This window comes from Branchiostoma floridae, chromosome 15 (genome assembly GCF_000003815.2).
Source record: "Branchiostoma floridae strain S238N-H82 chromosome 15, Bfl_VNyyK, whole genome shotgun sequence".
NCBI lineage: Eukaryota > Metazoa > Chordata > Leptocardii > Amphioxiformes > Branchiostomatidae > Branchiostoma > Branchiostoma floridae.
In genome coordinates, this window is record NC_049993.1 from 5282031 (window position 1) to 5305592 (window position 23562).

At 41.0% G+C, this 23562-nt stretch overlaps 3 protein-coding genes across 4 annotated transcripts in view; 2 read left to right on the forward strand and 1 right to left on the reverse strand.

The window, feature by feature from the left end:
* Window positions 1-382: 382 nt before the first annotated feature.
* LOC118432437 lies at window positions 383-9902 on the forward strand. Of its 2 annotated transcripts, XM_035844015.1 has the most exons (4): window positions 383-628; window positions 945-1285; window positions 7555-7730; window positions 7959-8537. In XM_035844015.1, exons 2-4 carry the CDS (start codon window positions 1228-1230, stop codon window positions 8355-8357), a joined length of 633 nt encoding a protein of 210 aa, XP_035699908.1. In that variant the 5' UTR covers window positions 383-628; window positions 945-1227; the 3' UTR covers window positions 8358-8537. The 2 variants fall into 2 exon arrangements, with proteins under 2 accessions (XP_035699908.1, XP_035699907.1); XM_035844014.1 differs by lacking the exons at window positions 383-628; window positions 945-1285 and adding an exon at window positions 1838-1974 and having other exon boundaries at window positions 7489-7730; window positions 7959-9902.
* On the reverse strand, window positions 9445-16385 carry LOC118432435 (DNA methyltransferase 1-associated protein 1-like). The gene is made up of 14 exons (XM_035844011.1): window positions 16218-16385; window positions 15711-15821; window positions 15313-15404; window positions 14687-14777; window positions 14315-14434; window positions 13491-13709; window positions 13074-13168; window positions 12342-12537; window positions 12035-12109; window positions 11832-11904; window positions 11567-11618; window positions 11252-11444; window positions 10981-11025; window positions 9445-10550 (listed from the first exon to the last, which is right to left on the reverse strand). Exons 2-14 carry the CDS (start codon window positions 15807-15809, stop codon window positions 10485-10487), a joined length of 1416 nt encoding a protein of 471 aa, XP_035699904.1. The 5' UTR covers window positions 15810-15821; window positions 16218-16385; the 3' UTR covers window positions 9445-10484.
* LOC118432433 (probable methylcrotonoyl-CoA carboxylase beta chain, mitochondrial) overlaps window positions 16344-23562 on the forward strand; it is an 8700-nt gene continuing 1481 nt past the window's right edge. The window contains exons 1-8 of the mRNA XM_035844008.1: window positions 16344-16703; window positions 19345-19448; window positions 20121-20299; window positions 20706-20965; window positions 21931-22171; window positions 22607-22698; window positions 22905-23184; window positions 23353-23448. Of these exons, the coding sequence (XP_035699901.1) occupies window positions 16438-16703; window positions 19345-19448; window positions 20121-20299; window positions 20706-20965; window positions 21931-22171; window positions 22607-22698; window positions 22905-23184; window positions 23353-23448 (1518 nt within the window). The 5' untranslated portion in view covers window positions 16344-16437. The remainder of the gene's footprint in view (window positions 16704-19344; window positions 19449-20120; window positions 20300-20705; window positions 20966-21930; window positions 22172-22606; window positions 22699-22904; window positions 23185-23352; window positions 23449-23562) is intronic.

The following is a 23562-nucleotide window of genomic DNA, read 5'->3' on the forward strand; positions in this document are numbered from 1 at the left end:
TGATTCTTGTAGTTTCTTCTGGGTCAATCTGGGTTGTTCGACAGGTTTTGCTTTTTGAACAGCTTGGGCAATATCAAGAAGACGGATCATGATTCAAACATACTTGCAACTGCAAGTTTTATCATAAAACTTGCAGTTGTAAGTATTTTTGAAAATATTACCGTATGTGCATATTTTTAGTCCACGTCTTCACCAACAGAATATTTTACGGACATTGATTATCTGGAACGCTGATAAGAAAGAGAAAGACTGAAAAACAACTTAATTATATTTGGACAGACGAAACGTCATCGCTACGTCACTTGTTTTTCTCACTTTTCCGATCTGGGCATGCCTAGGTGTGTTGGGGGTGTGGCGGCGAGCTATTTCTGACTCTGCGCTCTGATTGGCTCGTGATGAAGTCATATCTATTTCGAGGGGATTCCCTCACAGCATTGCTTTCTGATTGGCTCAGATGGACACATTTCTCAGCGCTGATTGGTTGACCTACTACGTCACGGGTCTTAAGGTTGCCGGGGGTTTCATCATAAAGTGCAACACCGGCCGGCAGCGTCACTTCGATCAAGGCAAGTCTGTGAGTAAGGAGAGTAGGCAGGGATCGAAGCAGTCCGCAAGGACCGAGGAAAAGGTAATTGTGACTTGCATGTCTGCGTCGCAATCGTGTTATAAACAACGTTTTCTTTGCGTTATTTGCGAAAAACGGGCGACTGTTTCAAACCCGGAAGTGAGCCTAGTTGTTACGCATATCGTACATGTTCGCACATGTTCCCAGTTTGCAAATGGCGGCGCGACCTGAATTTAGGATTTACTTTCTTAAGATGGCAATACCAAAGAACACTACAGCTAGTCTTGAAATTGTAATGAGGTGTATCGGGCTACCCTTTTTAAGACTGTAAATGTGTCATGGTAGTTTTTGTCTAAAGTCCATCCCCGCCCTTTCCCAGGTAAAACTACCTGTGAAAGTGGAACCATCTGGACTTGAGAGACTCGGCACACCCGAGGGCTTCATCATTTCGGACATCACGGAGGCATCCTTCCCTACAGTCGCCACCCCGAGCTTAAGTAACACCATGCAGACCGACGCCAACGTTTTCTTGTACGACGCAACTGCCATTGCTGCCATTGAAGACGGGAACAACGCGTCCCAAGACGTGCCCGCCACTCCCACCTCCTTCGAGGAGCTTGTTGCAATGCTGGACATCCCAGGGTTTACCACAACCACCGAGGATGACCACACACAGTGCGCTACGTTGGACCCTGGAACCAAGTGGCCTATTTAACACCGGTGAGTTTCTGAACATTTTCAGTGAACCCCAGTCGAGTGTACTGTGATATACTAGTAAATATAGAAGAACATTAAAACAGTATTCTACTTACGTATCCAAGAGATGTGTCAATAACAAATCACAGCGTAGCAATCCGGGAATTCGGTCAGGAAAACATTGAATGAGGTGGTTTATGGGCATTGGGTGGGGGAAATAAATACGCTGCGATGACCATTGTTGTTGGTATGTATTACACATGGTTGCGCAACGTTTCATCATAGTGTCATCACCACTCGAGTCTTTGTCTACTGCTTTTATGGGAGCACTTTGTTGGCAACGTTACCACAGGTTGCATCATGTACATAGTTTTCATTTGGCTATCCATGAGCGACTCCCTAGTTTAGAATCCTTTGGCGGGAAAGGTGTTTCATTGATGTTGCATGGGATTGCGCAATCACGTGCAATACACTGCCAAGAGTCGTCCAAACAAATAGCCCCGCCCACAAGCGCAAGGCATGCCAACCCAAAACCATTTGACGCTTATTGTGAATGCTGTCTATAGTATTTGGCTTTGTTCATGCTAGAACTAAGGAGTATTTCTACAGATTGCATCATATTGTGTAATTTATATATAGAAGCTGTGGCTGTGGGGGAAATCAGTCCAAAGTATTCCCCTCTTCCTTCTACATGTGTAAACAGTTGGTATTCCCAATAGTGGGGCAGATAACATCAAATTTTGGAGGAATCTTTCACTTTGTGATACAAGCACCAAACTTGGTACAGATACTCATTGGACTTTACTGTTTTGAAAAAGTACGCGGGCCACTTGATTTGACTTTCGGCGCCCCCTAGCGGCGGGTTTTGGTACTGCAGCAGACCTTCCGGGCTTTGTATCTCCTGTTCTAAACATGCTACAGTCATGATTTTTATGTGGTAGAAAGCTGGTAGGGTAAGGAACAAGTGACGTAAGTTTGGTTTCCCTAGCGGCTTGTGTTGGAACTACAGCGGCGTTTTTTTGCCGCTGCCGAATTGCCCTAGGGGCGCTTTTTGGTACTGCAGCAGACCTTCCGGACTTTGTATCTCCTGTTCTAGACATGCTACAGTCATGATTTTTATGTGGTAGGAAGCTGTTGGAGTAAGGACGAAGTGATGTAAGTTTGGTCTCCCTAGCAGCTTGCGTTGGAACTGCAGCAACGTTTTTTTGCCGCTGACGAATGTGAAGCGGAACAACTCCGGACGTTTGAAATGTCCAAAAGTAGGTTCTTGACTATGGGAAAGCTAAATGTTCAACTCTAATTGTGAAACAAGCGCCAAACTTAGTACAAATACTCATGTGATACTACTCTTTTGAAAAAGTACGCGGGCCACTTGATTTGACTTTTGGCGCCCCCTAGGGGCGCTTTTTGGTACTGCAGCAGACCTTCCGGGCTTTGTATCTCCTGTTTTAAACATGCTACAGTCATGATAAAATATTTCGTCACAATATGTCCTAGTTTGTCTATAATTCTCACCATCTGTTGCTCACAAAAGTATTTAAAAAAAGCTCCTTAGAAGGTTGAGAGGTGACCATTTAGCTTTCCCATAGTCAAAAACCCACTTTTAGACATTTTAAACGTCCGAAGTTGTTCCGCTTCGAATTCGGCAGCGGCAAAAACGCCCCTGTAGTTCCAACGCAAGTTCCTAGGGAGACCACTTACGTCACTTCTTCCTTGCACCAACAGCTTTCCACCACATAAAAGTCATGACTGTAGCATGTTTCGAACAGGAGATACAAAGCCCGGAAGGTCTTCAGCAGTACCAACAAGAGTTCGTAGACCTCAGGCCTGCATGAAATGTATTGGGTTTCTGTAGAGCTATTGTGTATTTTTGCCTTTTTGTCTGTGGTACGTGGTTGGAAAAATGAGCTTTTTACCCTGTTGGTTGTCCACCATGCAAAAGTCTGAAATTCCATTTTCTGAATTTGTAAGTTTGGACATGGATGAACATTACTTATTTTGGATTTCTTAAGTATGTAACCAACCACAGTACCTTGAAGTTGTTGAGACGCAACCTTTTTTTTGTCTCAGATGGCCCATGTACATGTAGTTACTCTGTCACATGATATTCAGTACTAATATCTTCCTATTTCAATGTACTGACCTAATGCAGCTGCTAAATCTCCTTGGTTTGTGTTCTTCCAATGATATTCATTAAAGATTTATTTCTGGGGTGTTATTCACTTGACATCGGAAGGTTACTTGCATAATTTGACCAATGATACTTTTATAGTAGTTCCATAGACATTAGACAATATGAATAGTGCTGGCCCCCATGATGCAGCAGCAACAGTTAGTCCCCAGGGTGGTATGATATTTTCATTCAATCCATCCAACCCAAATCTAAATCTCCTGTAGTACCTAAGCCAAATTTAACAGCATAATTACCTCCATGAAATGTCATGGAATAGAGGTTATATTTTCTGTTATGTGTCTCTGTCTGTGTAGACGATTACTCAAGGACGGCTGGATGGATTGGTTTCATACTTGTTGTGTTGGTGGGGTGTGATAAAAGCTTGAATCGATGAGATTTTGGGAGCCGTATCTGTCGTTATAATCGATGTAATAATATCAGAAATCACCCCTATATTTGAGATATATTGGTACAGGCATCCTGCTTTATGTGTTTGTTAATGGGCTTAGCTGCAAGCAGATAGTGAGGTGATTTCATGACAGCTGTATGGGGAACCCCTATGTGTCTCTGTCTGTGTAGATGATTACTCAAGAACGGCTGTATGGATTGGTTTCATACTTGTTGTGTTGGTGGGGTGTGATGAAATCTCGAATCGATGAGATTTTGGGCGCCGTATCTGTCGTTATAATCGATGTAATAATATCCGAAATCACCCCTATATCTGCGATATATTGGAACAGGCATCGTGCTTTAAGTGTTTGTTAATGGGCTCAGCTCCAAGCAGATGGTGAGGTGATTTGTATGAGGGAAACATTTGTAATGTTTGGGGAACCCCGAGGTTTTTTGAAGATGATAATTAGTTTTATTTATGTCTGCTTAGGATATCATGGAGATGTGAAGCATAAGTATAATTGTAAGAAGTTGAGGTACATTTAACGGTAATGCATAACAGGTATGGATGTCTCACATACTGTACTGCTGATTTGAGTGACATGGTGATTAAAATGCCATTAGGTCCTCTCATCTGGGTTGGGTTTCAGAAGTTTTATGGGCGATACAGATGTTCTGATTTTGTTACGATAAGGGACAGTTGTTAGTTGTCTCTTTCTAGCCAATGATACTTGTTTTTTTAGCAGACGCGGTTGGCGCCAAGTATTCATCTTACAGTTGGTGTAGGGCTGTCAGAGGAAAGTGTGCATCTCGTTTTTGTACCGTGTGAACAGCTGATGTTATGACATATTGTTGGAAAATCAAATCAGCATCTGACTAAAGTTGGCCACATCCCTTCTTCTTTCTGAGTTTCCCAACTTCCTCCCACCACACCGCTCTGAGGCACATAGTCGAACCTCAATAATGCTGACAACCTTAGACAGTTTAAATGCCAAACATCAAGCTTAAGGAACACCACGCTACCATATGCCGTCGACCTCTTAAACGCACAATTAAGTGTCACATTTTAATAATTACTAATCAGATGGACATCCTCTGTGTCATTAAATAAATACACCACTACTTTCCCATAACATTTATAACCATAACTCTCAAATACAACCGACTATAAACATACATACCATCCACAAAAAAGCAATAAATATTTCATGGAGGTATGAGGTCCCCGAACTCTAGTTTACTATGAAAAATGTCCTTGTCAATCCCATTTATAGATGGCAAGCTGCTGGCAATGGAAGCTTTGAAAACTTCAGAAGCTGTTGTAGTCAGAGCAACACCCAGCAAACATCCCCCCACACCAATGAGCAGTTGCTTAGAAGGGGAATTTCATCATATATTTGCCGCGACAAAATGCAACAAACGATACTGAATTTAAAACAGAACCAAGCTAAGCCTCCACCACTTAACCCTGCCTGTACTATAGATTAAGCAGGCCCAAAAACCAAGCGAATATGACTAGCCCAAAACTACAAATTACCTGTATACAGTATGGAATTGGAAATGGCATTACCAAAGAAACAAAAAGAAACACAGGACAAATCATACACATACCTTTCTCTTATGCCCACGCTCTATACAGTTCTCCTCCACATTAGAAAATTGCATCTTCTTCTGTTTAAGTTCAAGTTCAACCATGATTGCCAACAGGGTAAATGAACTTGTACCAGAACTTTAAACTCAGTACTATACAGCTCTAGAAACACCACAAAGAGTAATAAGCAAACTCCAATTATACCAGACCAACAGATATATCATCTGGTACACTCCCGTCATCTGGCACACCGTAAGACAGGGGATACAAAGTAACCTGATACATTGAAGGTTGCCCCAGGCCAGATGATGGTTCTACACCCAACCGTAATCTGTTTTCAGAACCAAGCAGATATTGGGAGGATGCCCCAACCACACCAAAACAGGGTCAACCTATACAGTATCAAGTTCAAGCACTAGGAGGCCCAAAATCAAACCTCACCACCAGGACACCACCAACAACTCACGTACCAAATAGCAACACAATGGCACCTTGCGTTCCGGAGATACAGCGCACGCCCCGTGCCCGCACAAAAGGTAACCTAAAATGTCAAGTTCAAGCACCAAGGGCGCCAAAATCAAAATTGAGAATTATTCAGCCACCGCCGACACATGTGCCAAATATCATCGCGCCCGCACCAACCGTTCAGAAGATATAACTCCGGAAATACCCCTCCCGGACACAAAATTCAACCTGCCGCGTCAAGTTCAAACGCGACAAGGCCCAAAGTCAATCCTAGGCAACAGGCAACAACTTCCCACCCATGCACCAAAAATCGTCGCAATGGTGCGTATCGTTCCGGACACACAGCGCCAAAAGTGCCCCCAAAACACCAAAAATGCCACCTGCAATGTCAAGTTCAAGCGCCAGGAGGCCCAAAATCAAACCTGAGTGTCAGGCCACCACCCCCAACCCACGTACCAAAAATCGTCGTGCTCGCACCATCCTTTCTCGAGATACAGCGCCCTAAATCCCCAGCTTCCAAATTTTCCCACGCCCGTGAAAACCATACCTGCATACATGCAGGTAAAAAGCGCCCTTAGGAGCAATTTGGCAGCGGCAAAAAACGCCGCTGCAGTTCCAACGCAAGCTGCTAGGGAAACCAAACTTACATCACTTCGTCCTTACGCTAACAGCTTTATACCACATAAAATCATAACTGTAGCTTGTTTAAAACAGGAGATACAAAGCCCGGAAAGTCTACTGCAGTACTAAAAAGCGCCCCTAGGGCAATTCGGCAGCGGCAAAAAAAAAACGCTGCTGTAGTTCCAACGCAAGCAGCTAGGGAAACCAAACTTACATCACTTCTTCCTTACCCTACCAGCTTTCTACCACAGAACAATCATGACTGTAGCATGTTTAGAACAGGAGATACAAAGCCCGGAAGGTCTGCTGCAGTACCAAAAGGCGCCGCTAGGGGGCACCAAAAGTCAAATAAAGTGGCCCGCGTACTTTTTTAAAACAGTAAAGTCTAATGAGTATCTGTACTAAGTTTGGTGCTTGTATCACAATTGTAGTTGAACATTTAGCTGTCCCATACTTTTAGACATTTTAAACATTCGGAGTTGTTCCGCTTCAAATTCGGCAGCGGCAAAAAAACGCCCCTGCAGTTCCAACGCAAGCTGCTAGGGAGACAAAACTTACGTCACTTCATCCTTACTCCAACAGCTTTCTACCACATAAAAATTATGACTGTAGCATGTCTAGAACAGGAGATACAAAGTCCGGAAGGTCTGCTGCAGTACCAAAAAGCGCCCCTAGGGCAATTCGGCAGCGGCAAAAAATGCCTCTGTAGTTCCAACGCAAGCTGCTAGGGAAACCAAACTTACGTCACTTGTTTCTTACCCTACCAGCTTTCTACCACATAAAAATCATGACTGTAGCATGTTTAGAACAGGAGATACAAAGCCCGGAAGGTCTGCTGCAGTACCAAAACGCGCCGCTAGGGGGCGCCGAAAGTCAAATCAAGTGGCCCGCGTACTTTTTCAAAACAGTAAAGTCCAATGAGTATCTGTACCAAGTTTGGTGCTTGTATCACAAAGTGAAAGATTTTTTCAGTTATCTGCCCCACTACAAGGTGTGGTGTAGTCGGAAAATATTTCTTACATTTACCAATATTTGTTTGCATCCTGTTTTCAGACGAGCTCGTCGGTACGCCTTCCCTGTCTGACAGCACCAAGTGTGTTGAGGACATTACGGAACTGACTGACTGCAATGGTGACTTAAATGAGTTTCTTAGTGGTGATCTTGCTGGGCAGATGTTGGACATGGAGAACTTCTTGGACTTCACCGACCTGTCCCAGTTTATGGGGATGGTAAGTTTTCTTCAACTTCTATTTGTCGGTCATATCTTTAAAATCATAACAAGAAATACATAGATCAAACCTTTTGTTGGTTATGGTTGTTTTGTTGTATAAAAGTACAAAAATCTTTATATTCTATCTTTGTAATCTCTATACATGATGAGCTTCTCACTTTTTCTTTACTTGTTTCCTTTTCTAGAAACGAGTGCAAAGTTTAAAAACTTAGCCTTTGTTTCACAGGTTGGCGCAGGTGAATCTACAGAGGGAGAGGAAGCGACTGATGTAACAGCACCCATGCTGTTCCCACTTGCTGACAACCCTCCCACCGTAGCCGCCATCCCCCAGGCTTCCACTTCTGATGAGCCTCCAGTGAAGATGGCCCGCCTCTCGGCCTCCGAGAGTAGCCCATCATCCCCCGTTCCTTCCCCCGCTGAGCCACCAATCGACAGGCGCCGCAAGAACAACATCGCTGCCCAAGTCTCCCGCCGAAAGCGTAAGGAGCGCGAGGCAGGCATGGAGCAGAAGGCGGTCGAGCTGGAAGCAGCGAACGCCAAGCTTCGCGAGAAGGTGGCACAGCTGGAGCAGGCGACCAAGGAGATGAAGCAGCAGCTCATCCAATCACTGGCCTTCGGGAAGTGAAGCCCTGGCAGCTATTTAACGGGTGACCCTGACTATGGTGACATAGAAAGTTGAACTTCAACTGGGGACTCTAGTGGTAAAACTTAAGCTGCAGTATAAGTGTTACTGATGACGAGACCCTGTTTAGTTTCAGCTAAGTCTTTGCCATGGATCATTGGTCACTCTTTTATGTTTCCATGTTGATCCTTGTAGATCCATGTTTTGTGTTAAATTAAAGACATACAAAATGTTAGTGATTCCATGTAACCCAGTAGATGTACATGAAGACAGTGGCCATTCTCAGTACAGGAGGCTGAAAATGGACTTGGAAGATTTCCCTCAAGGTTGCGATGACAAGATTGGTGTGTTTTTTAAGTAAGAGAATGGGAAATTTATGTCCTTTCTTTAACACTCCTGTACTAGAAATGGCCTAAGATAGACATAAGGCCCACTTAGTAAAATTATTTTAAATGTTCGCAATGCCACTACTTCTGTTTTACATTGGTTCAAAAGAATAGAAGGTGGCAAGTGGGCATATCTTGTGTAGTCCTGTAAATTGTTGCTTGTGGAGGTAGAAACAGACCAACAAATGTACCTCACTGATAAAAAATAGACCAAAAATATGACTATAGACCAGTATAGCATATTAGTATTTTGCTATGCCTAAGTACCTGACATTTGTTAAAAAGGGTACTAGGCAAAAGACCAAAAACAAGGTAGTATAGATGATCATCCATTGTTGGATGTTAAATAAGAACAAAATTAAAAAAAAAAAAAAGAAGAAAAAAATCGTTGTGAAAAAAGGAAAGATGTAAAATTATGAAGGAATGAGATTTACTCAAGCCATATGCTTAAGACAAATGTGTCAGGCTGAATATCTGAAAATGGTTAAGAAATGGTTTGAATATTTAATGAAGAAGGGTATCAAGCAATACACTTCAGAAGTCAGGTGTAGACCACATATCTAACCTTTTCTTAAGTATTCTTGGAAAGATTATCAATCAGTGAAGGAATATTGTTGGAGATTTTTTATATTGAAATGACATGATGTGTGATGTTTTGGGGGCTGTACCAGTTTGTAGACTTAGCATGGGGTGGTCAAGATGTGTTTTTCAGAACGAAAGGGAATGCACTGTAGCAAGATATTGAGGGGTTAAGACAATCTTCCTGACCACCCCTGTTATGACCTTAATGGCACAGCCCCTACTTGTAAGTGTACTTAACAGCAGGTTATATGAAATGGCTGTAAGACTTAGTCTTTCAAATCTTCTATTCAGATTGCTGGCTGGCACACAAAACTGGAAGTTGATTTGTAAGACAGAGCTACAGAGTGTGCAATGTAGTGAAAGCCTATGTATTGATAAAGTAAAGAAGTGTAGTCAGAACACTTGTCTGTATTTGAGAAGAAAAAAAGCACTGTAGATGGCTTTTAAATCATGGCAGTATCTTGATGTTTTTACATCATTTATCATGTAGCACATATTCTGCTGTTACAGATGGGAGTAAATTTGTACATGCTTTTGTAAGGAAGGATCAGATGTAAATAAAAAGACACTGGTGATCTAATGATTTTGTTGTTTGTTTTTATTGTTACTCTTATATTGTACAATGAAGGCTGAGATATATTCTCACAAGAGAAAATCTATTCCCCTAAGATTGAAAAAAACGAAATGAGGGAGGGGGTTCAGGAAGAAACAAAGACCCAAACATACATGATATACAACTTACAAGATATCTTAGGGTGTATGAAACAAAAGCCTTGCATTCAAAAGGCTTATTGATGGAGCATAAGGTAGGTCTGCCTTGGGACCTTCAAAAACAGACCCCAAAGTGTAAAGTGTTTCTATATTATCTCCAAAGATACATGCAAACTTGCTTTTCCTAATGCAGCAACGAGGATGACCTTAAGGTGGTCTATCCCCCTGCTCCACAGATGATTGTGTACTGGCATGACATCTAAAACTTTTCAACCATGCCACTGTGTACATGATGGGTGCAAACTTTAATCAGCAGAAATGACCTATATGTACTTGTAGTTTCTCCCATTAACGACCAGATCATCATGTACACTAACGTAGCCTTTTCCTACTGTATTATATTTCAATCTATCAGTTTATATCATTCTAACCAGTATAATTCACTCCACATCTACAACTTCTTTGTCTTCTTGATGGCACTGCCTGGGTCGGCTGCGCTAACCCTGCGTTTTCTCTGCTGTAGAGAGAGGCAAGAACAGAACTTAGGCCACACCAATTTAGCCCTGGCAATGGAAGCATGCCTCACAAACCAGCTTTCCAAAAGAATAGTGAAATAGGTGTTTACCAAACTCAGCTTCTTTTCACATCCAAAGAAGTGAGAGTGAGTCAGTATTATTTTCATGTGTCTATACTTTGTGCTTGTAGTGTATCCAGAATCAAATAAATGTGGCCTTATTCCTGAGTTTAGAAGCCTCTAATCCTACATAAAGCACTCAGCCCACAATCTTTATAAATATACAAACAGCAGTGTTGTACTACAAGCCCAGAAGAGGTAAAAATCAGACTGCCAAACAGGAATAGAAATTGCTTGACAGTAGCAGCGAGCAGGCAACTTGGACAAAGATCCACCAAGGCTACACACAGCACCGTGGTCAGTGCATACTTACTGGGGTGGAGGGACCAGTCGATACAACATCTATGATATCAGAGGCCTGAAAGAGACAGGGATGGACAAGGTGAGATGAGACTTAATGCAGCAAACACCCTTCATGGTACATGGAACATGATTTAACACAGTGTATTAGTTACAGACTGAATTATTACAACTAGATGCAAGGCAGACTTTTTAAGAGTGATATGCAAATTCACTGAACCCCTTTGCCAATATTGTAGTGGCTTGTATTCAACTTTTTTTGGATGTTATGATAAAAGACATACCTTTTTCCGTGTAGGCGACTCCTCACTCTCTGCAGGTGCGGCTCCTGACGTGCTCGGGCCCACCGTTGTGGGGAGGACGGTCAGCGGCATCTTGCCTGGTGCCAGGGCTTCAAACCGATGTCGCAGGGTCTGCAGCTCAAACTCACAGTTAGCGTAGGCCAACTTCAGGTCGTATAGGAATACCATATCGCTCCTACAAACAAACAAACAAGCAAAATATTTCTTGTTTGTATCCTGGGAAGAAGGAAGTCATATAGTGGATTTGAATCAAATAAATGTGGGGTGGCTGTAAAATTCATGAAGCTGTCAACGCACCTGAGTTCATTGAACTCCCGACATATCTCTTCTGTAGGCATGGGATACAGGTCTGTAACAAAATAATTTCAGTGATCAGTTAATGACACAGTTTCTTACTTGCTAATGTTAATCATTGACTCTTTATGAATTCAGTTAGTGTAAGTGAAAGGTTACATTCTGTGGTATGGTACAATAGATCAGCATTTTGTCTAAGAATATGATGCTACAATGATATTACATGCATCTGACTAGGAAAAGATTGGAACATGGTAAATATACTTACCTATTCCTAACTCCTCCAGAAGTTGTTCTATGGCCTTAACCTTCTTCTGGCCAACTGAGGAAGGAAGCTTCATCTACAAGAGATGACAGAGTGACATGTAAAACAGCTCCATTCATATAGTACAAAACCAGTCAGTGAAAAAAGGATGAAATGGATCTGAAAGCTGAGAAAGTGCCAGTCCTACACGTGAGGAAAACACCTACCCTCTGACTTCTGAGTGACACACCAGCCTGCTTGAAGTCAGGGAACTTGATACCAGTTGGGATATCCACAGAGCCCTGAAGGAAAAACAACACATTCAAGAAATGTCAATGGAATTCAAATCACATTTGCAAGCAATTCCTTTGCCATACAGCATTTGGATGAGTATCTTACAAGCATACAAACATTGTAATATAGAAATGTTCATACCACTAGATGGTGCACTTTTATTCACTTATATCTTCAAATTCAGACTATTGATACTGAGATGCTTCTAAACAAATGGCACAAGATGACAAGTGCACACACCGAAGATTCTCTCTTCTCTTTGGTGAGAAGTTTTTTCTTGGTGGATTTCCTCTCAGATCTGCGGGCATCAGAGCTGTCTGCTGCTGTGATGAGTTTCTGCAGGTCTTGAGTCTTCTTCTCCCTCTCCTTCTTTCTCATCTCAATCTTCTTAAGCTCCTGGTTAAGATATTCCTCCTCCTTCACCTGTTCTGGTGTTCTGTTGAAATTAAAGATGGTATGAAATGTAACCCAGCTTTAACTTGCTAAGAACGTACACTACTGTTGGGCTTGTCAGAAAAGACAGAGTCCATGTAATAAGGGAAATTACCCTGCTCTTTCTGGCAAGTACAATTAATGTTAGACCACAGCATACTGTACTGCAATCCTTTCCAGTAACATGTTAGTCAAGTGAGTAACAACAGACTCACAACCTTGCACAAACAAAGACACCATGCACACACAGTGTTAGAGACATCACAACAGTGCTGTGATAATGCTGGCTCCAGTGCTACAGGCATGTTGAACAAGCCAGTGGCAGCATTAACACTATCACACAACTGCAGTCAAGAGGCTACAGAGGCTGTGAACAAGTTGGACAGAGCCATTTGGAAACTTGGTGTGAAGACTAGCTGACAGCTGCATACTTATGCCAGGGACCTCCGCAGCAGTATAATCAAATACTGGACACTACTACTACTATACTGGACACTACTCATAGACTATACATGTACTTGTACTACATTGATACATTACCTGTTAAACAGGCGCTCCAACTGCTCTTTGCGTCGTCTCTCGTGGTCTGCGTCAAACACATACACTTTGGGCTCCTGGCCTGGAGGGGCTCGTATCTACAAAGTCAGTATTGAGAATTAGTAAATAATAAAACTTTGGTTTCCACAAGTACAGACATTACATGAGCAAGATAGGTGGAATTGGGACCTACTACAATGACACTGTGTAGACCTGAACAAAAGAAATTATCTGGGAAGATTATGAAACTGTCTGACTTTCTTAGATGTATTCCTTTGCTAAGTTGGTATATAAATGGCACACAACTACAGTACAGAACTACATTGTAAATATAACAATCACTTGCCAACCTTTCTACATTTTCTCCAATTGCAGATAGTATAGAGAATAGTGGAGAATACAGAATAAAACTACATGTACCTTGGTGAGTTTACTACAGATGTTGTAGTATCTCTCCTTTAGGTCCTCAATGCTGCGCTTCTTGAACTGATCGTGGTCATATCTGTCGTGGATGACGAACCAGCGAAGGTCGAACTTCCGACACAGTCCGAAGAGATGGTCTGTTTCCGGCCGCGTCCACCCTTCCTCGTGTAGGTGGAGCTGGTATTCCTGTTCTGAGTAGATTGGAGCCTGTACTGACTGTAACAAGGAAATACGCTTCATTAGTACATGTATAATATCTGAACATATCTGTACGCAAAACTACACAACATGATATGGAACAGTTCTAAAACATTATCTGATAAACGTTAATGTTTACACTTCCAAAAACTCTCTACTGAGGATTACATGTACAGAGGCAACAAAGACTACATTGGAGTTTACATAGTCATTTTCCCGCTGATGATACTCTACTCTCTTACCCACAGGCATCACAAAGACTCACATGACTTGTTAGCATTTTAATGATTGTATTTCCCTTTGAAAATATGATCAAGAGTTGAACAGTCTATTGCATCTGCACTAGTTTGCAGTATCTTTCAAACTAAAAAAAAAGATGAACGGACTTGAATCATGTAGCAGTTCACTCTATCATGTATTTTGTACCATGTATGTAAAAATTGTGTATATAGACTTATATATATAGTTATAGACTTATAAGGACATTAAATTATGTAAACTGTATATCTCTGTTATAAACTTTGTCTGACCCTTGCCTTTTCCCTCATGACCTCAATGAAAAGCGGCCTGCAGGCAGATTTGAGCTTTCATGAATAAATAAAGGTTTAAACAAACAAACAAACCTTATTAAATCTGGCAAAAGGGTAGTCCTTCCCCTCGTCTGCTACTCGTCTCCAGTGGTTGAAGATGGCTCCGTCCTTACGGGCAGGGTTGGTGAAGGGCATGAACTTCCATGGACGGACCTTTTTTTTCACACACACACAAAAAAATCAAGAATGTTGGTGACAATAAGAGGCTGTGTGCTAGCAAAGTATGGCCTATAAAGCTTTTTTAAAGCTTTGAATTTATATTAAACTGAATGTCTTCCCAACTTAATGTACAGTGTAGGTTAGTGTAAAATGTTACACTGATCAAGCTGATAATGGTAACATACATATACCTGTTTATGAAGTGAGCTAGCGACTGAGGTATAAAGTGTAGAAATGTAGGTTTACCTTGCTACGGCCCAACTTGGCCTTCAGGGTGCGGTAGCCTTGGTTGGAGGCACTCGGAATGATGGGAGGGGCATCCCTGAAATAGGTGGAACTGAGCGGGAGGGGGGCTAAGTCAATGGGGGTTGTCACGTCACAACATCTATTACATATTCATTCATGAAGTGTGATGCAGGAATTTCACAAGAGATACATAAAAGCAAGACACAAAGGCAAATATAGGGATAGATTTCATAAAGCAAGACCTTAATTTTGTGTGAACGCCACGGGGGAAACTACATCATAACAACAACATGTTTTGGTAATACTAATAGTATATGGATCAGCCAACAAGCAGTTACTCAAGCAACTGGATATGGTTTTGGAAACGGTCTGACGTTTCAGACAGCCATTTGGCGTCTGACAAGTAGGAATCAGTGCATTGGACATTTAAAAATAGACTAGAAACATTCATCACTGAACTTAGATTATTCATTTTCAACCTTCACCCCTCTGAGAGACCCCACACAATGTATGATTATGTAATAATGCAAGTTTTGTTAAGGGCTATCTCAGCTGAATTTAATGTTGAAGACATGCACAACTGTGAGTGAAATGTTTCGTGTGGGAGAACTGGAAGTTTTACTTACTTGTTGTCTGAGAACAACAGGGCATAAACCTCCCTGTGCATTCCCTCTGGTCTTTTGAATGTCGGTGTGTCTGACAGTTTCTTCACTTTTTTCTGAAAATTAAATATAAACATGAGGTTTTATAGTACAATGCTAAACTTTCTTACCACACAAAAGTATACACAGATCAAAGTATCAATGAAAATTTGATCTGTGTGTACCTTTGATAATAAACATGTGGCTGAATAATCAGGCGAAAACTGGTGAAGACCATAATAGTATATTAATGCCAAGAAACTTATCTGAAGAAAAGGCTTTAATATACCGTGATTGATAGGAAACCAACCGTTACACAACCACTGCAACTACACACGAGAGCAATGATTAAGCTTTGCTTTTTTCACAATTTGTGTACTCACTGTTTTCATGATGTTTTCCCGTGGTGTGCCCCCCTCCCCCTCCTGGCCTGATGGACCACTAAGTTCCAGGATGTCACGTACATCACTTGTTGTTGCCATGACTACAGCAGGCTGTAAAGAAGTATGAAAGACATATACAAGAGCTAAGGAAACAGGTATTTTAATCATTAAAATTTACACAAGAACATAATCTTGCAAGCAAGTTCTCAACTGCAATAAATAATATCCAGGAATTTCTGTCATACTGGAGTATTATACTTCAAATATTTCATGCTACTTCTTAGATGACACATGTAATACCAAAAGCACACCATGTACATGTTTTTATATCATTTGTCTCAAAACCCCCGCCTTTGCTTTGTTTGATGCGCGCTAAACACTGCCCCCCTCCCCACCAACAAGCAGCTGCGAAAACACATTTTACCACATTAAAAATCAATCTAACAGAAAACTGTCACCACAGAATAGATCATTAACGTATTAAGCATCGGAAGAGGGTCTACTTACCCAGAACGATTCCCTCAAATGTGTAAATATTCAACTTATCCAAGATCACTAGTTTTTTCGCACATATTTTTTCGGCAAAAGTTACTGTGCATTGTGGGACGACATGTCAAAGGTTACATCGTTTACCTTTGACCCCAATGACACTTGCTATCAACTTTCTCATGTTCTCCTGTCTTTCAAGCAGGATTTCTGGACATTTGAATCATACCTAAACGCAATTATGTTATCAAGAGGTCTCTTTAGAGTCCCTGTGTCACTTGGAGTTCTCCAAGGCTCCGCTAGGTCCCTTGGAACTCATGCAAGACCCTTCAAGACACTGGACGGTGCAGTGGACACCTCGAGCAAAACCTTCCAAGAAAACCTGAAGACGAGTGAGAAGTTGGAAGAGAAGTACACCGCTCTTTATAAACAGGTCTTGGCTGGAGGTGGTCAGAAGGCGATCGAAAGGCACGTGAAGAAGAACAAGAAATTGCTAGTTCGTGACAGGTATGAAAATGCTTTGCTATTGGTTCACTCCTGCGCTTCATAAATCGTCCATCAAGAAAAACAAGTTATACAAAAAATATGTAAGGAATCCAAATCCAACTTCTTTCCAGACATATAAAACTTACAGAAATAAATTCAACACATTAATTCGCTTATCTAAAAGGAATCACTATCACAAAAAATTCAAGGAGACAACAGATAACATAAGAACCACATGGAAATTGATAAACGAGCTTCTTAATAAAAAAAAGAAATCGAATGTTCTTCCTAGCAAACTCTGTGACGACACACATGAAATATCAAACCCACAAGCCATTGTAGATGCCTTCAATAACTTTTTTGTTAATATTGGACCCTCATTAGCTAAAAAGATCGACAAGACTGATTGTTCTCCTCTATCTTTCATTAACAATGTCTACCCATCTTATAGCTTCTTTGAAGCACCCACTCAATCCGAAGTCCAGAATATTATTTGTAATCTTAAGAACTCTGCTCCTGGTAATGATGAATTAAGCACCTCCTTGATAAAACAAGTCAGCAGCTCAATACTAGAGCCCCTCACGTATGTATTAAAATTGTCCTTGGAAACTGGTATGGTCCCAAATGATTTAAAGATAGCCAAAGTCATACCGCTTTTCAATCGGGAAACACCTGTTTACTGTCAAATTACCGCCCCATATCAGTTTTGCCGGTATTTTCAAAAGTCCTAGAGAAATTAGTATACAAGAGAATTCTACAGCACTTAGAAGATAACAACATTCTCCATGAACACCAATATGGCTTCCGTAAACACCATTCAACATATATGACACTTTTGAAATTAGTAGATAAAATTACCTCGGCCATAGAAAAGAATGAATTCACCATTGGTGTGTTTCTGGACTTGTCGAAAGCATTCGACACCGTGAACCATAAAATTCTATTAGAAAAACTTAACTGCTATGGCTTTCAAGGATATGTTTTCACATGGCTAAAAGACTATTTATCTAACAGAAAACAGTATGTTTCCAATAATACCTACTCCTCAGATACAAGATCAATTTCCTGTGGCGTCCCTCAAGGTTCTATACTTGGTCCTCTATTATTTCTCATATATATCAACGATTTGGCTTATGTATCTGATGAGCTATATGCACTACTATTTGCAGATGATACTAACTTGTTTTCATCACATTCTGACCTTGATATATTAGTCAGTAAAATGAATAGAGAATTAGACAAAATAAACAAATGGTTCCAAATTAACAAATTATCCTTAAATGTCAAGAAAACAAATTTCATTATTTTTGCAGGGAAGAAAAAATACAATAAGGAAAATGTTAAAATAGCTATTAATAACACACCAATTAATCAAGTTACGCACACGTGTTTCTTAGGTGTCACCATTGATGACAAACTTACCTGGAAAAAACATATTGACCTTATTTGCAAAAAAATCTATAAAAACATAGGTATTGTCAGAAAAATCGCAACGCTACTATCTTCTAAAACATATATGATATTATACTATAGTTTACTATATCCCTATCTTGCATATTGTAACATCGTATGGGCGAGTACATACTCCACATCACTTAAACCTCTACTTCTTCTGCAGAAACGCTTCGTCCGAATAGTCTCAAATGTGTCGTATACATTCCCTTCTGCATCTTTGTTTCGTAATTTAAAAGTATTAACTATATATGATATAAACAAACTGCAAAGTTGCCTTTTTGTTCACAAAACAATTAATAGTTCTTGTATACCTAAGCAATTCCAGAACCTTTTCCATCTCAATTCAGACCACCATCATTACAATACTAGACAGTCTAACCATTTAAAACAGATACAAGTAAAAACACAACAAAGAAAGTTTTCCATGTTGTTCAAGTGTCCGCAAATCTGGAATAGTTTAAGTGAAACCTTACATTTTTGTCATTCACAACCCATCTTCAAAAACCTGTTAAAAAAGTCATTATTAGATAATCAAACATTTAATTAATCTCCCATTCATTGTCAGTTGTTACATTTCTTTCAATGTTATATTCTTATTACATCATTTCATTCATTTTGCCGTTATGATATTGCATTAGTTATCAATTATTGAACTATTATGATTTATTTCCATTTTGTTAATTGATATAATTCTTTTGGTTACATTATTGTCTAATGTATAATTTTTACACGTCTATTCAATCTTGTGACTTTGGAGGAAGACCTTGTACAAGCCACGAGGCTTTTTTCTTCCCCCCTGCACGTACTTTCTTCCTTTAACTTGTTTTATGTTAACTTTTTAAAGATTGTGCAAAATAAATAAAGTCAAATAAAGTCAATAAATAAAGTCAAAAAAGTATTTTATCATCACAATTATTTATTCAAGATCGACATAATCTACATATTTTCCCACCGGAGGGGTTTCATCACTTCATTTGCACAAGGGCATGGGACAGTTAGCATTATCATATGTTGACAAATTATTCTCCGCATGCATTACCAATCTACTTTACGTGTCACTTTATCTTGGCCCTATTCCACAACGTAACACCAATACCCAGGACAGATTATTACTGCCACTGCCAGCCCCTGTCCACCCCCATACCATTGTCAATACAGAAATGTACTAAATCATTAGCAGCTTGAAATTGATTCATTGCTCTTTCAGACTACGACTGTTGCTGGATGAAGGCTGTGAGTTTTTAGAGCTGTCTCCTCTGGCTGGGATGGGCATGGAGTATGGGGACATCCCTGCAGCTGGCACGGTGACTGGTACGTCACTGACGTCAGTCCTTTATATATCATGTACAAATTCAAAGGATATGAATTGTTAAACAAGAGGAAGAATGTAGTCTGTTCTATTGCAGGACTTGTTTGAACCATGTGCTCACCCTTCTAGAGAGGATAGAAAGGGATAGCCTGGAGTCTTGCCTAGTTTGCTTAATGGTCCATTCCAGGGCAGCAACCTTCAGGAGCGCACCAAAGCAAACAAGGCTGGACTCCAGGCTACAAAAGGGATAGGCAGAACTACAGTGTACATGTACATTTGTAGTCACTCAATATCTAAAAACATGCACTCTTTCAGTGTTTGGGAAAGTAAAGAAAATGATGTTTCTTGAATTGTTTTTGTAATAATTGTTGACAAATATCATTTTCTTTACTTTCCAATGGGTCCTTTTTGGTGCATTTGAGTTTTTCTGATGCACAAGTAGTGTAATATCATCAATCAATAGTATTTTCCGAAAAACACTGCTGTTTGGTGAAGTTTGGGCACAGTGATAGTATACGACACAATTCCCTGGCTGATGATATTAATGATATGCACGCATTGCATGATGGAAAGGTAAAAATACACCACTTGGTTAGCGACTGTACAATAGGTGGTGATGTCCCATGCTGATTACTTTTTGGTTGGAGGTTGTAAAAGCACTCTACTTGCCACAGGAATCGGTGTGGTGAGTGGAGTACGTTGTTTGGTGACGGGACATGACGCCACGGTGAAGGGTGGGACGTCCTACCCCATCTCTGTGAAGAAAGGGCTCCGAGCACAGGAGATCGCTCAGGAGAACCACCTGCCCTGTATTTACCTGGTGGACAGTGGAGGAGCTTTTTTGCCATTGCAGGTGAGTTACTCATAGGACAGGTGTGTACCTCCCAGGTGAGTACTTAGTTGTACATGTGTGCCTGATGTCAGGTAAGCATCTGTAAAAACATGCAAATGTATATTTGTATTATGGTTCAATATTGCTCGGCCCCCAAATAATTAATAATATTAGCATGTTCACATTGGACATGTGCAAAAACAGGAAAAGTGAGCCAGTAGAAGTTGGTCGTACACAAGAATGTTTGCAGTTTGAAAGCACAATTAAACCAGTACTAGTATAACTGCTGCTCCCTCATAACCTTCTAGTTTGATGGATATTTGACTTTATAAAGAATTTTTTCTAGGTCTTTGTGTCTTTCTAAAATAAGAATTGTGCTACGAAACCTGTTGAATGTGTTGTGTTTTTTTCTTTCTTTCCCTTCCAGTCTGACATATTCCCTGACAAGAACCATGGTGGAAGGATGTTCTACAATGAGGCCATCATGTCGTCTCTTGGGATCCCCCAGGTGTCCGTCGTGGTGGGTTCCTGTACAGCGGGGGGCGCGTACGTCCCTACCATGACAGAGGAGGCTGTCATCGTCCACGGAATGGGCACCATTTTCCTGGGAGGGCCCCCGCTGGTCCAGGCTGCCCTGGGGGAAGTAGTCAGTGCAGAGGAGTTGGGTGGGGCCATGATGCATTCCAGGTGAGTGGTAAAAGCTTTACGGCTTGCAGAAGTATCTTTATTGGGCCAGAACCCTCATGGTTAGCCCAAGAGGAGATGGGTAGACAATGTCAAGGAAGATATTCAACCAGGGCTTTAGCCAGCTCGAAATTTTTTTCCGTCAGCCAATTACAATCGTCGTGAAAACCGCGAAAATTAATTAGACGGACTGAACTGAGACCTTGAAAAACGGGTTTTAATGAGATTATCGTATGCGAAAGGGCGCCGACACACATTGTCAACAATCATAAGAATAGCAAAACAAACAGTGTGTGGCTTTTACGGCCGTGGACGGCGTCCCCAAGCTGCCTGTAGCTTCCACCAAGGATTTTTATCCGTCAAGGTTGACAGATTGGTTTTAAAATTTTTCCGTCAGACGCAGCAAATTTCCGTCAATTGACGGAAAAACGGACGCTGGCTAGACCCCTGTATTCAACAACTAAACCTGGAAAAAGCCAACCCCCTTGACATAGGCAGCTGGAGATCAGCGATCAGACCTAAAAAACATCCCAATGTCCAACCCTTGCAAGAGAGGGATCAACGGACGCTAAATCGAATAGGGAGTGAGTGAGTGAGTGATAACAGAATGTCAAGGCTTATCTGATAGAGCCAAATTGATAGATAGTAGTCTCAAGATTGTGTTCCACTAATTCCAGATATTCACCAAAGGACCAGACAAACCAGTGTATGAGAAATTTTTCATTCATGGAAAAGGAGACTAATTTGTAATAATCTAGCCTGGATGCCAGACTGTTTCCAGGGCCTATACAGCCCGACCCCTTGGCTCTAGGCCCAACAGGTCCTAAAGGGTGTTCTACAGCAGGCTCTCTGAGTTCAACCTTGATAGAAATGATAGACATTACTGAGATCAGGCCAGAGTCTGTTATCCAGGCTAGTAATAATCATGCAAATTATTCATCTATTCAGTCATTCATTTCTTTCTCCAGTGTAAGTGGCTGCACAGATCACTATGCAGAAACAGAGCTTGAAGCCTTTGAGATGGCGCGGGATATCATGGCAGGCTTGAACCGACCAATGGCTGAGTACCTGCACAGCCACGACGGGGTTCCCTTGGAGGACTCACTGCGCCCACTCTCTGAGCAGCACCACAACTATGAGGACCCCTTGTACCCAATAGAGGAACTGCAGGGACTGTTACCAGGAACAGAAGACTTTGATGTTTACAAGGTATCTACTAGTATACATATATAGAGTGTACACCAGGGCTGTTTCCAGGTTCAAATTTTTTCTTTCCCACTCTTTGTTTGGGAGCCCATGTTGTTGACATTTGTTTTTGAATCTGTCATTTTAAGGGAAGGAAAATACATTTTGATCAATTTCATTTCATGAAGTTAAGATTTTTGTGGACGGACAGGGCAAAAACTTTGTCCTTCTCAACAAGCAAATATTCCAGAGGGCCTTGGTGTACATTTTCCTGTGTGTTTCTTCCGCAGGCTTTGAAAGATTTGTATGTCCTTTTTTTGCTTTTGACAGTGGTGATTAGTAGAGGGTGTTAAAAGGTTATTAAAAGCTGAATTGTGTTCTTTCCTGTTTTGATATTGTACCAGCATCTATATCTTTACTACCTTGATATAAATCTGCAAACCTTTCCTTTGGTTTAAGGTTATAGCCAGACTAACAGATGGAAGTAGATTCCATGAATTCAAGCACAAATATGGAACTTCGCTTGTGACAGGATTTGCCTTTATTCAGGGGTGAGTAGTATTTAAACTTCAACTTCCGGGCACAAGCCTTCCACATTATTTTGTACTATGCAATATTCATTTTGTGATAAATTTTGTCAGTCTGTTACAAATTCTACTCTAAAAACATTTCTGAATGGAAAAATTGTGTTATTGTTTTTTGTTGCTGTCTATGAATCTTCGTTTTATGCTTTGTGAATCTTCTACTCTGTTGACAGGCATTTGGCAGGGATTGTGGCCAATAATGGGCCACTCTGCGAGCGAGGGGCATTGAAGGGAGCTCACTTTGCCCAGCTATGTGCTCAAAGAGCTGTACCAATGATCTTCCTGCAAAATGCATCATGTGACCAGCCAACAGCCAATGATGTTACAGAAGCTGCCTCTCTTAGTAACAGACTTAAGGCTCATGGGAAGATGGCATCAGCCGTAGCTAGTTCTTTGGTGCCCAAAATCACTCTGATCCTTGGAAATGGTGTTGGACCAGAAACGATACCAATGGTATGTGCAAATAATTCTTATCTTATGCATTCATTCATCTCTGACAATTTTAGGTGGTTGCTTGTAACAGCTAGCTTTTTTACATTCAAGTCAATTCAATAGATTATCTGAAGGAAGACCACAAAGCTTATTGAGAGGAGAAATATTTCTTTTTTCTCATCTTGATAGTGTGGACGGTCATTTTCTCCAAGATTCCTGTTTGTGTGGCCCAATGCAAAGGTGGGAGTGGCAGATGTACAGGGGGCAGTAGATGCAGCTGTACAGGTGAGTGAGGGAATGAGAGAAGGAGTAAAGGAATGGATACATTTATGAGTAAATTGTTTGACTGGATGAATGATGAATTGATTTTGTGATTGGGTGATTGATTGATTGATTGAT

Bases quoted from the DNA above. Each gene is read 5' to 3' on its own strand.
- LOC118432435 (XM_035844011.1), bottom strand. From the start codon at position 15,809: ATGGCAACAACAAGTGATGTACGTGACATCCTGGAACTTAGTGGTCCA. The intron at 13,169-13,490 runs GTACATGTAGTT...CTGACTTTGTAG, and splicing joins TCTGTAGTAAACTCACCAAG to ATACGAGCCCCTCCAGGCCA. The intron at 11,905-12,034 runs GTAGGTGTTTTC...CATCTCTTGTAG, and splicing joins TGTCACTCAGAAGTCAGAGG to ATGAAGCTTCCTTCCTCAGT.
- LOC118432437 (XM_035844014.1), top strand. From the start codon at position 1,953: ATGTGTAAACAGTTGGTATTCC. The intron at 1,975-7,488 runs CAATAGTGGGGC...TCTGCCCCACTA, and splicing joins GTGTAAACAGTTGGTATTCC to CAAGGTGTGGTGTAGTCGGA. The intron at 7,731-7,958 runs GTAAGTTTTCTT...TTTGTTTCACAG, and splicing joins TGTCCCAGTTTATGGGGATG to GTTGGCGCAGGTGAATCTAC.